The sequence below is a fragment of the Perca fluviatilis genome, chromosome 14 (assembly GCF_010015445.1).
Source record: "Perca fluviatilis chromosome 14, GENO_Pfluv_1.0, whole genome shotgun sequence".
Lineage (NCBI taxonomy): Eukaryota > Metazoa > Chordata > Actinopteri > Perciformes > Percidae > Perca > Perca fluviatilis.
In genome coordinates, this window is record NC_053125.1 from 9,870,042 (window position 1) to 9,883,202 (window position 13,161).

The window sequence follows — 13,161 nt, forward strand, 5'->3', positions numbered from 1 at the left end:
CTCTGGAAAGACCTCTGAAAGCTGTGCAGCCACAGTGAGCCCACCAGCCCTCCAGACTGCAAAAAAAAAAAAAAAAATAAAAAAATAAAACTTTTCATGTCGGCTTCTCACTGGGTTGGGACCAATTTGGGTTTTTGCTGATATGCCGAATTCATTTCAATTCTCATGTGAAATATTTCCTCAAAACCTGCTGCAGTGTTTACCGTAGGAAAGCCATTTAACAACATTAAGACCATGTTACATCGAAGCTGTTCACTGAAAGTCACGGTTAAATTCTAATGATGTTAATAATAAACCAGTCTTTTTGTTGAATTTATTCAAACTGTTGCATTAGCATCGCTTCAGGCTGCAGGTTTCACGCAGATAACAGGTGTCAAATCGTCAGTTAGGCTATAAACAAACTGACTGCACATCATTCATATCAGGTACGTGGATGACAGACATCAAAACAGCTAATTAGCAAACTAATTAACTGTACATACCTGAGGTTTGGTATTGGCAGCTTTGTTCTGCTGATCTGCGGTGATAAATGTCTGCCTGTTTCTTCCTCTGTGGACATGCTTCAGTTCTCTCTCCCAAAAAAAAGAAAATGAGTTCTGCCAGAAAGAAAAAAGTAAAAAAGTTTGTGTTGCTGTTTTGTTGTTTACGATAATTCACTTTCATTTCCCATGCATATATTGCAAGTCCCATGCACATATTGCAAGTCTTTTTTGTCAAAGTTGTGTTTTGAATTCTGTGTAATTCAGTTCAATTTTATTTATATTATCAAATCATAACATGAGTTATCTCAAGACACATGACTACACTCTATAATTTACAAAGACCCAACAATTCCAGTAATTCCCCCAAGAGCAAGCATTTGGCGAGGAAAAACTCCCTCCCAGGCTCTTGGTAGGCGGTGTCTGACGGTGTCGGTTGGGAGTGTGATGAACAGTGGCAATAATGGTCACAATAAAGATAATAGAACTATGACTAGAAATAGTAGTTGTAGTAGTTCATGGTGTAGCAGGGCACTGCAGGGTGTTACAGGGCACTGCAGAGCGTAGCAGGCACTGCAGGGTGTAGCAGGGCACTGCAGAGCGTAGCAGGGCATAGCAGGGCATAGCAGGGCGCGGAGCAGGACCACTGCGACAGCTGCAACCATGATTTAGGTGCCACCCTAATCCAAGGAAAACTGCTGGGTAATCTCAAGTAAACTCCAGGCTTTTATGTGAATGGCTATATTAATACCGTTCCTCCACTTGTGAGTGCCTGAAATGTGCTTTTGCATACATGCCAACTATTTCAGAGATATTTCTGTGTGACCAAAATCTTATACATTTTGAGACTACACGTGCTTAACTAAAGGTTATTTCTGTCGAGTAGTTGTGGTAGGTAGGACAGAAGCATAAATGAATGCTTTTCTAATATCTGAATTCTCTTTGGTTTTGGATTGGTGGTTATTTGTTCTCCACCACCTTATGGGGTCAACTTGCCTGAAATTGGGCGTTTAAAAAAAAAAAAAGATTTGTGCACTTGAATGCACAGCAGGTTCCTCTGTAAAAGCACCTGTTCCCAGTGAAGGAGAGCAAATAAGAAAGAAGTAGGAGAATTAAGAGAGGTAAAGGACCCATCTGTTGCTCATTCAGCAGCAAGGACAGCTGGCTCTGAACTGGTGTATATTGCAGCAAGCAAAATACTTTAATTAATCATTCTTTGTCTCCTTTCTTTCTTTCTATTTTCTTCTCTCTTCCTCCAGGTTCAGGGACGATAAGGGCTACGTTCTGTACCCTCAGATCGGGGACCGGCTGGACCTCATCTGCCCTCCGCTGGACACCGCCAGGTCCACGCCAGAGTACGAGTATTACAAGCTCTACCTGGTGTCGCTGCGGGAACAGGCGGACCGCTGCGAGGTGAGCGGCCCCCCCAACATCGTGCTGACCTGCGACGAGCCCACCCGCGAACGCCGCTTCACCATCAAGTTCCAGGAGTTCTCGCCCAACCTCTGGGGCCACGAGTTCAAGAGCATGCACGACTACTACATCATCGGTGAGTCCAGGAAGAAGAACACTGGAGATTAGGGGATGGTGTGTGTGTGTGTGTGTGTGTGTGTGTGTGTGTGTGTGTGTGTGTGTGTGTGTGTGTGTGTGTGTGTTGTTGTGTGGTTGTGTGGTTGTGTGTGTTTATGGCCGTGTGTTTATTTCGCGAGGGGGGAGGTTGTTATGATTGCATGGCTGATTTCTGATTGTGCCTGAATGTGTTTGTTTATTCCAGTGATGACGGTGATGATTGGGTGGGTGTGTTTAGGGTAATTAGGTTTGAGAATTGTGTGTGTGTGTGTGTGTGTGTGTGTGTGTGTGTGTGTGTGTGTGTGTGTGTGTGTGTGTGTGTGTGTGTGTGTGTGTGTGTGTGTGTGTGTGATCCAGTCCATGGGTGGATACAGTATAGGACTTACACTGCAAAAAATGACCAGATGTTGTGACCTGTTGTTTTTAGGATATTTCAGGGTATTGTTTTTTAGAAATCAAACCTCACTGTAACTGTAGGCTATGACTAACTTCAATTCATTTGACTAGGTTCACCTTGGTGATATAAAAACAAACTTTATTTTATCAAAAGAAAAAAATACTTTTTATTCTCTTCATTTTTTGCAGTGTGTCCCTGGATTTGTCCTTCTTTGCCACTTGTGTGGGATTCTGTCTTTAGTGAAGTATGGATAAATTTGTGCTAGTGTTGTTTCTAAGAGAGTGTGTGTGTGTGTGTGTGTGTGTGTGTGTGTGTGTGTGTGTGTGTGTGTGTGTGTGTGTGTGTGTGCACGTGTGCACGTGTGTGCATGTGCGCGTGTGTGATGTCATTGCCTTTGTCCTGTCGGGCTGCTGTGCTGGCCTTCAGTCTGTTTATTGTTACTGCCAGGCTTGCGGTGACAGCAAATAGCAAAGCACGGTTTGTTTTGGTTTATTCAGAAGGTTTGTTTGGAATTACACTGTATGAAGACCTGATGAGGTCATCAAGGCAAGCCAGGCCAAGTTTGTATCGGACGGAACAATCTGCAAGCAAAGGTCGCCTCAACCGATACCTGTGGGATGTTTTTAAATACAGACCAAGAGCCAAGAGCAATTCAGCACTCACAGTTGGAGCGATGCAGGCAAACGCACACACACACACACTCATGTGCTTGTATACACACACACTTTCGCACACCCACAAGTTTCCAAAACAAACACTGTAAAAACACCCCAGGAGTGTGAGAGTGAGCAGGTTAGATAAAGAGAGAGAAAAAAAAAAAAAAAAAAAAAAAAAAAAAAAAAAAAAAAAAAAAAAAAAACCCTGTTTGATTCCCATAGCTCTCCTCCCACGCACCTGCAAGCTCTATTCACTCAGGTGTGCAAATGCTCTTTCCACTTCTTTTCATCTGCGGGTAGAAAAAAAAAAAAAGAATAAAAAGAACAACTCTAAAAACGACGGAGCGAGTAGAGCCAGGAGGAGCAGGAAGCTGGGACAAAGATGGAGAGACAGACCGAGATGGAGAGACGGAAAGAGACAAAGAGAATATAAGATCTCTCGAAGTCTGTGAAGTCCCTCATGCCTCATTGTGTTCTATATTTGTTTGTCGGTTTCAGGTGCGCTCAGGTTTTTTTTCCCGCTATCAGTCCTCATACTCGGTGTGTTTATGAAAAGAGGTAAGGCACTGGGCATATTTCTCCTGTATCATTATCAACTTACAAGTATTTCTCTTAGATTAGATACACGGAGGAGAGATAGTGTGTGTGCGTGTGCGTGTGTGTGTGTGTTGGTGTGTGTGTCAGTGTGCTGCTTGTTCACCCAAGGAACCAATGATACAGGAATTTTGGCATGATAAGTAGGGAGGAAAATGCAACCTGATACCTGCCGAAAGCTGATTCAATGACTGACAGATGTTGACCAGCCACATCAAATATGGCTGCAAGAAACACAGGACCCATAAAACTTACACACTGAAACTATCTCTTCATTTAAAATCCATTAATGTGCACAGAGATTGGGACTTTGTATGTCTTGTTGTGAAATTGTCCTAATGGGTGAATACTTGCTTCAAGTGCTGTGTGGTGTAACCATAGCATGCATCTTTCTCTACAGTACATTTAATGACATTGGTCTACCATTAAATACTGTATCTTTAAAAGTCCACTTTGCACTCTGTGGATAAAACTTCACAAAACTTCTCACTTTTATCGACTTGCAGCAGTGTTGCACTGTCCACGTCTCTTCTTACATTGAAGTTTTAAATATTTGAGTTTGAACAACTCAAAATTCTAGAGAGATAAATACACGAGTGGTTGCCTAGAAGTGCAGAAATTGCCAGTAGACATCCATAATTTAGAAATACGTTATACTGTGTCATCCAGAGATTGTTAGTATTGTCGTGGGGTCCTCTGTTGAAATCTGTTGCATTAAATCTTTTGACCGTTAATCCGCAACATACCGGTTATGCGCTATCAACACAGAACCGGTTGCTTTGTTCTGCTTTAAGCAAGATATTCAAAGTAACACAGCTGACAGCTCATCGAGCACAAAGCCAGCGCACACTGCAGAACTTAGTAAACAAGTTTTTTTTGTTTTTTTTCTTCAATATCTCTCTTAAACTTGAATTTTATTACATTGCAGTAAAGAAAATAACAGTCATAAAACCCTTTCACAGGCACGGAAATATGCAAGCAAAGAGCCAAATGCTTCCCAAAGTCTCTTTTCTATTTTGCACACCTCTTGTCTCTTCTGTACTCCCACACGGCAACTGGAGTGTCGAGAGATAGAAACGCCTTTATCTCCACACACAGACCAGACTGATCGATTGACAGGTCCAGCCCAATCAATGACAGCTGCAACGCAAGGTCACACACACACACACACACGCACGCACACACACACACACCACACACACGTACAAGTGCTGTCACACATTTGAAGAGGGAGCGAGTCTGACAGGTGAGGAGACAGGGGAGTAGCTGATCATGGAGAACGTTTGATGCTGATAACTTATTGATAACATCACCAGATAGCTTGTGTGTAGTGGGCAGTGTGTGCTCGTAATGAGGACTTGTATTCGGTCTCTCACCAGGGCTTCTGTGTACCCAATGAGGCTGTGCGATAATTAATAATCCTACTGCTCATTTAGAGCCACATATCTGCGGTAGCTTGTATGCAGTTAGCACCTTCCCTTATAGGGCGGAATCCATGCATAAAGAACACACTGTGGACTGGCTTGTCTCTGAATTACAGTAAATATATGTTTGCCCATGTGTGTTTGCCTCAGGGAAATTGCGTTTTAATTAACCTATAACATAGCGTGTTTTCCTTACACATTGCCAGTAACTTTGCAGAACACACCCAAGGCGACACAAACAACACACACACAGTCAATACATGGTGAATGTAGGGTAGGTGGGTTGGTGGTGGAGCTGCTTGAGGAAACAGGGCAGTGGAGGTTAATTTCAAAGTTAAACCCATTACAGATTACCAGTAACTTGCTTAAAGTCCACTGGGTAATCAGTTTGCCACTGTGATGCATGGTGAATGATACTAAAAACACTTTAGGATTTCATTCCTATATCTTAATCTGTGTTGACAACATCAACAAGTGGTATAATAGATCACTTGTAGAGAAGATAACCTTTTTGTTTTGAGAAAATCTTGCAAGCAATCTGGAAAAGAAAAAACAGCCAAAGTTTCCTTTTTGTGTTTTGCAGTCACTAATGCATCACAGATGCCCCGTTATGTAATCAGATTACTTGAATCCCATTAAATGTAATTCTTTACTTCTGTATCCTGTGGCGAGGAGAGAAAGAGTGAGGAAATTGATTAGTTATACTCACTGATTGATGTTTTCATTCATAACACGAGGTCAGAGTTTATGTAAACCCATTTCTCTGTCACACACTCTCTCTCCCTCTGTCTCTCTCCCTCAGTTTTGTCCGTCTCCCCCTCAGTCTCTCCACCCTTTTAGTTTGTCTTCTCTCCTTCTTCCTTTCACTATTCAAAATCACACACACACGCGCACACACACACGCGCGCCCCACACACACACACACACACACACACACACACACACACACACACACACACACACACACACACACACACAGAGACATGCTCAGTACATCAACCCAAACCGCAGATCAAGCCTTTCACTGCTTTTAATGAATCCTTTGAAAGCAGGCGCCGGGCCTTGTGAAACACACTCCTTGCATGCGCCACACACACACACACACACACACACACACACACACACACACACACACACACACATACTTACAGAGTGCGGTCTTGATGACGTGTTTTCTCAATGAGAACTGTGGGAGGAAAGCATCTCTAAACATGGGGAGGATAGAAGAGCTGTTGTTAAAACTGGTCCAGGATCAGCAGATTTTTTTTAAGGGTCAGTTCACCTTAATGACAAAAAAGATCCTTTATAACCCTGTGGTAGCAAGCCATGCAGATAGTTTTAGTTTAATTTTCTCAGGTTTTGAGATTTCCCTGAGTTTTTTTTTTCGGATACTTAAAAAAATCACAATGTCCTTGTTACTCTGGATAATCCACAGACCTCAACTGTTTTTATCTGACGAAGTAGTCCCTATAAAACATGATGACAACTTCTATTATGGATTATAGTGTTATTAAATTCAGTTTGAACCCACTTTTTTATATATATTTTTTAATCATGTTCAGTTTATGGTCCAAAGCTGCGCTCATGCTGACTTCCATCGTGTCCTAAAATGGGCTAAAACATGACATTACAAGTAAAAGGCCTGGCTAGCAGTCCAACCAATGTCTTTTCCTTTTGGAGATTGAGTGATGGAAGTCAAGGCTGGAAAGAGGTAGAGAGGCTGAGTCACAACAAGGAGGAGAGATGGGAAGGATGGGGGGGAAAGAGCAAGAAACAGTTAGAAGCTGTATTTGCAGGGATGAAAGGAAAGAAAAGGGGGGAGGAGAGAAGAAAAAAAGTAAGATTGATAGATAGATAGATAGATAGATAGATAGATAGATAGATAGATAGATAGATAGAAGAAGATGGCAACAGACAGAGACAGGTCTGTCGTTGTGTGTGTGGCTGATGGGAATGGGATGTGAATGTCAGTCGACACACAGACCCGGCTTCTCATCTGCAGGGTGACACTGAAACAACGTGGCCACTTTCAATCACCGCTGCTGCTGTCAGGGGAATGGGACACACGCACACACACACACAGACACACACACACACACACACACACACACACACACACATATGTTTAAACACACACCAACGTGCACACTGGCAGTGAATGATTGCAGGCTCACAGTCAACATACATATGACCTCATATGTGAGTGACCTCTCTCTCTCTCTCTCTCTCTCTCTCTCTCTGTCACACCCACACTCACACACACACAAGTCACTAATCTTCCCTGGTGCTCACACTAAAATATGCATGCTCACATCGCCATACACAGGCTTTCTCATAAATATATGCACTCACACACACATTGGCATACATGCAGGCTTGTGGTTGTAAATACACAAAAAAGGCTGAAAATAACTCACACACACACACACATACACACACACACACCCAAAAGACACACATACAAAGATTAGTTGCAGTGAACGGGTCAGTCGCCGTGGGACTGCAGTGTTGTTGTTACGTACTCCGACAGATGGCAGAGTGTATGTGCACGGGTAGAGGTATGAAACTGTGTGTGGCTATGCGGCTTGCATGTGCACGTATGCATGTGCAGGATGGACGTGAAGGTATTTTTTGGTGGTTGTGTGTGTACATGAATGACTCCCAGCGGTGTGTTTAGGGAGCAGGGACCCCTGGGCTTTGCGGAGAGCCTGGTGCTTGATGTCACACAATAGCGGAGATAAACAACCCAGCACTAATATGAATAATAGAAGAGCTGACTGGGGCCTGCACACACCTAGACAAAAAAGTCTGTGTGTTTGTGCATGTTGGACTGTGTGGTACTTTGGGTCAATTTGTGAGGGAAAGTTAACGGTGTGTTGGTGCGTGCGTGTGTGTGTGTTTGCATACCGTGGTGTCTCAGTCTCTTTATTTGCTCTCTTGGTATTGTTGTCCTCTGCTCTGTCACTCTGTTTGTTTTTCTTGTCCATCCATCCATTTCTTTTCCCCTTCTGTCTCATGTATTACTGGAATTACTGGAATTGTTGGGTCTTTGTAAATTATAGAGTGTGGTCTAGACCTACTCTATCTGTAAAGTGTCCTGAGATAACTCTTGTTATGATTTTATACTATAAATAAAATTGGAATTGAATCTATGTGTATATTTATAACAATGTTTGTATCTTTAAGTTTGGGTTGGTGTTGTGCAACTTGGGACAGGGTGGGGCTACGTGTGTGTGTGTGTGTGTGTGTGTGTGTGTGTGTGTGTGTGTGTGTGGTCTAATTGTTGGACAGGACGGGGCCGGCGCAGTGCTTGCAGACAGCAATGTCGAAGTGTTCAATAATGCAGAGGTACTCACTGGTTTATTTATCAGGGTTAAGCTGAAATAAATGACACAGAATCCAGATGGGGGAGAGGGAGGGAGGGAGGGAAGGGAGGGAAGGAAAGCAGAACGAGGGGGAGAGGGCGAGAAAGTGTGATGGAAGAGAGGGAGAAAGATGGGAAACATTAGTGAAACAGAGAGTGAAATAGAGGAGAGAGAAGAGACAATGGAGGAGAGGAAGCGGAGAGAAACACTGCACTGCAGCCTAAATGAGCTGCATCTCTTCGCCACTCTGCGTTAGTTTATGATTCCCCCTTGTGCATACGTGCGTGGCTGTCTGTGCGAGAGTATGTGTGTGTGTTGGTGTGTTCATGAGCGGCAAACAACTTTGTTTGCGACTGCGGTGAGCGGTGATTCAAGGAGTGAGAGATGGAAAGCAGCTGGGTGGAAGAGGTGGAGAATCCAGGGACTGTGAGAAATCTATATCTGCTGAATATTTGATCAAGTTTAAGCCCTCAGATTTGCGCCTCCTGCCAGGCTCTAAAGCAACCAGAGACACAGGGGAGAGAAGAGGAAGCAGGCAGGAAGGAGGGAGGAGAAAGGGTGAAGGAGGTAGAAATGAGCTGACCACAGTGAGGGGCTTAGAGCGAGGATAGGGGTTCTTTTATTCAGAATAATCCCACTGAATTCTAAACGCTTGTGTAGCACTATACATCATGTCTTTACTTCTGAAGAGATACACTTGAATATTTGTTGGTAAGTATTCATACATCATTTAAACGTATAGTATTAAATACTTTTCTCTCATTAATTAAATGTTGTTATGTAATGCTTTGTAAACTCTTTAAAAAGTGGCACCTTTTTGTGCACTAGCCCAAAAATACCCAAAATAAAATAGTCACGGAACGCTCACTTCTGAAAGGTATCTCTTTGGAGTTTACTATCAAAATTTTAAATTTACAGCGTGCACAGGTATGGTAAAAATGTCAGGTTTCTTATTTTGAATGTCTTCTGTATGAATTATAAAGCAGGTTGAGGTATAAATACTGTGAAAGTATCAAAACGCTCCATCCACAGAGAAATGCCCACAGTCAGTATTCAGAAACTTTAAATGAGCCGTCAGGACTTCCGTAAGGTTGTAATGTCACAACTATACTATATAAAGGTAGAAAGTGTCGCTACAGTGCCGTTACAGTCATTCTCCGGCTGCAATGACGGGGCAGAGACTCTGAGAGGGAAGATGTGAAAGACCTGGAAACACTGACCAATCAGAGCAGACTGGGCTTTCTTTTTTGAGATTATTTTTGGGCATTTTTAGGCCTTTATTGACAGGAAAGCTGAAGAAATGAAAGGGGAGAGAGAGAGAGAGAGGGGGGAATGACATGCAGCAAAGGGCCGCAGGTCGGAGTCGAACCCGGACCTGCTGCGTCGAGGAGTAAACCTCTATATATATGGGCGCCCGCTCTACCAAAGGAGCTATACGGGGACACGGACTGGGCTTTTTCAGGAGGGAGGTATAAAGAGACAGGCGCTAAAACTGAGCTTTTCAGACAGGTATATTCAGACAGACAGTATGAGAAAAATAATGTGCATACATAGCAGCCCTGAAACCACAGAAGAGGCACGGGAGTGAGCTGATGTAAAGTGACAGTGGGAGAGAGCGAGGGATATTTGGACAAGAAAAAAAGAAGAGAGAGGGATAAGGGAAAGGGGAGGAAAAAGATGAAAAAAAAAGATGTGTGCTGAGTGTGAGTAAGAGAAAGTGACAGATCGCCTGGCCGATTTAGGTCAGCAATCAGAGCCGCGCTACTGTCCGTAAGATTGGCTGTGTGTGTGTGGACAGAGGGTGCATTTGTGTGTGTTGGTGTGTGCTTGCGTGAGTGTCATGTTTGTGTGGAAGGCTGAGCGTGTAGTTTGTGAGAGTTTGTGTGTGTAGTTGTGTTGGTGGAGTGTAGGCTGATTGCGTGAGTGAGTGTGAATATGTCTCCTGCTAAAGGTCAGACAAGAAGAATCCCTCCCTAATTGGATTGGGCCTGGTTAACATTGTATGATTCATTTAACCTTCCTACACTGTCTGTCTTTCTCTCACGCACGCACGCACACACACACACACACAATAGACATACAACTTTTTTCTTGACCGACAAAGGCATCATTGTGTTGCCGCCTTCTGTTGGTGAACCTTTTGCAGAAGGATGTGTTACTCTGCAATCAGGCATGGGGGGGGGGGGTGAAAACAAGCACACCTCTCGGCTGACCTCTGCCATCAGTAAAACGCATTAGCCTGCTAATATAGCCTTGATTTAGTGCCCAGGTTCAGGCAAACATGACCCCTGATCAACATTCACACAGACAGATGCGAAGCCCTGCACACAGACAGGGTGGGTGTGTGTGTGTGTGTGTGTGTGTGTGTGTGTGTGTGTGTGTGTGTGTGTGTTTGTGTTACACACGCAGACAAACTGTGTGGAAACGTTTCTCGATAAACCATCTGTCCTCCCCTTTTCATTTAATAGAATGGAGTGGTTCAACATTTTATATGAAATAATATGAGTGGAATAAACTAATGGCTGGAGTAAGGGCATAGTGAGCCTGGCTATGTCCAAAAAAATTAAAAGCAATGTTAGCTGTCTTATTTATACAACGTACCTGTACTTGCTTTCTTTTCAAAAGTGAGACGAGAAGGCAGTGTTTAGCCTAGCTTAGCATAACGCCTGGAATCGGGGGCAAACAGCTAGCATCCTGACTCACAGACACAACATTGATACCATTCTTCTCCTCTAACTTTCAGAAAGAAAACAAATTAGTGTATTTTCCACAATGTTGAACTCAAGAGAAAGCAATCACACGCATAGTGCTGGTGCTTTTTAAGTAACAGGCGTGATCTTTGCCATGTGTGAGGGAGATTATGGCGTTCTTAGAGTTGGATTGGACCCGGCAGCTGCTCAGTAGAAGAAGATGGGAGATGAAGAGGAGGAGGAAAAGTAAGAGAGAGAGAGGGAGGGTAAATTACAGGGAAACAGACAAGCTAGAATAATTTGAGCATGCAGAAGAAGAGAGGGAAGCAGAGGAAGGGTTGTCTGTGGACGGGCTGATGAAAGAGGATTTATATGTGCTGTGAGGAGACAGTAGAAGAAGACAGTGTTGACACTCAGTGGAGCAAGAGGGCCCACGGCTCAAAGACACAAGGACAAACAATCAGCTGCAAATCCCTTTCAACCACCGTTTAAGCAGCCCTAATTTCCCCCAAAAACTGCACAAAGAACATCATTATTACTCTGCTCTTGTGCACGCGCACGCTTGTGTGCGTGTGTGCACGTGTACGCCTCTTGTTTATTGAAGAGAGATTCATTAGCGGACTGGCTGTTTACTTGTTCTCCACTAATCATCATTGTTGTGATATACTTTGGGCGCATTTCACAAATACAACAAGGCATTTTCTGCAATTTTTCTCCCCCGCCTCTCGCTGACAGAGCCCAAATCCTTCCCCTCCACACGCACATACGCACACACACACACACACACATACACACACACAACCTTTATTGGCTAGAGGATCTCTTTCTTTCTTTCTCAGTCTGGCTCATTTTTACTCTAGGGTCAACTCAAGCCAAAAAAGATTAATTTGATGCATGTTGTCCGCTCTCGAGAGCCAGTGGTTTTGATAATCGTTTAGAATGCACAAAATGTATGAGACAAAAAAGCTAGGAAGTGGAAGTGGAAGGAGCGGTGGAACTAATGGTTCTGATGTTGTAATGGTCCCTGTAAGTCTGTGCGGGGCCAGACGGGGCGAGGCTCGAGATGGTCGCAAATCAGTGGCGGGGTTTCGGCATCTTGAATGTCACAGGGAGCGCAGCACTGAGTAAGTGATACAGTAAAGAGTTTCAGATGAAGACTGCTTCAAGTAGTCCCTGTGGGTATTATATTAATCCTTACTGTTCCCTCTGGGGGGGGCTTATCGTCCATATTAGTACCACACATCTGCCACTGCTATGTACGCTTATTATATATTGATGAAGAGGGCGGGGGGTTGGATAATTGAATACCCTCATCATGGGAGGGGAGAGCTTGGTCTCGTTCCTCCACTTCAGACTACATCAAGTGGGTGGTGGAAGGTGGAGCTGATTTGCCACTTCTGCGTGTGTGTGTGTGTGTGTGTGTGTGTGTGTGTGTGTGTGTGTGTGTGTGTGTGTGTGTTACCCTTTTGTCTGCCTGTACCCACCCCTGGCTCCAGCTTTAGATCCAGGCCCTAACCACGGCTCCAGCCCTGCTAACCACTGGTTTAATTTATGCAATTAAGAAGCTAATTAGAGTAATTAATTCAGCCAGGGCCAAGGCCCAGCCTGGCCCCTATTCACAGCTTTGGAACTGCCATAATCCCCCTCCCTACACACACACACACACACTAACTACACAAAGAATAACACACACTCAGACACCGCTATGCCCTCATTATGAGCGGGGTCTTTGTTGGCTGTGTGTGTGTGTGGTGCCAGAGAAGTCGGAGATGAAGAAAAGGGTGTAAATAAAGACAGAAAAAGTGAGGCAGTCAGTTGGGTATAATGAGTGAAAACAGTGAACTAATTCATTGGCACCTCCAGCCTTGCTCGGTTGCTCTCTTGGTGGCGCTGCGAGAGAGAAGAGGGCCCTGTTGTGGCAAATAGCGTCTTACCTCATCTGTAGCAAGCGCTCTGCTGTCATTGCCTCTGGAAGCCGGCCGGCTGG

The 13,161-nt window shown here is 44.0% G+C and overlaps 1 protein-coding gene across 1 annotated transcript in view; it reads left to right on the forward strand.

Moving 5' to 3' along the window:
- The window catches only part of efnb3b (ephrin-B3b), an 81,336-nt gene that overhangs the window by 41,874 nt on the left and 26,301 nt on the right, over positions 1–13,161 (forward strand). The window contains exon 2 of the mRNA XM_039822858.1: positions 1,739–2,028. Within this exon, the coding sequence (XP_039678792.1) occupies positions 1,739–2,028 (290 nt within the window). The remainder of the gene's footprint in view (positions 1–1,738; positions 2,029–13,161) is intronic.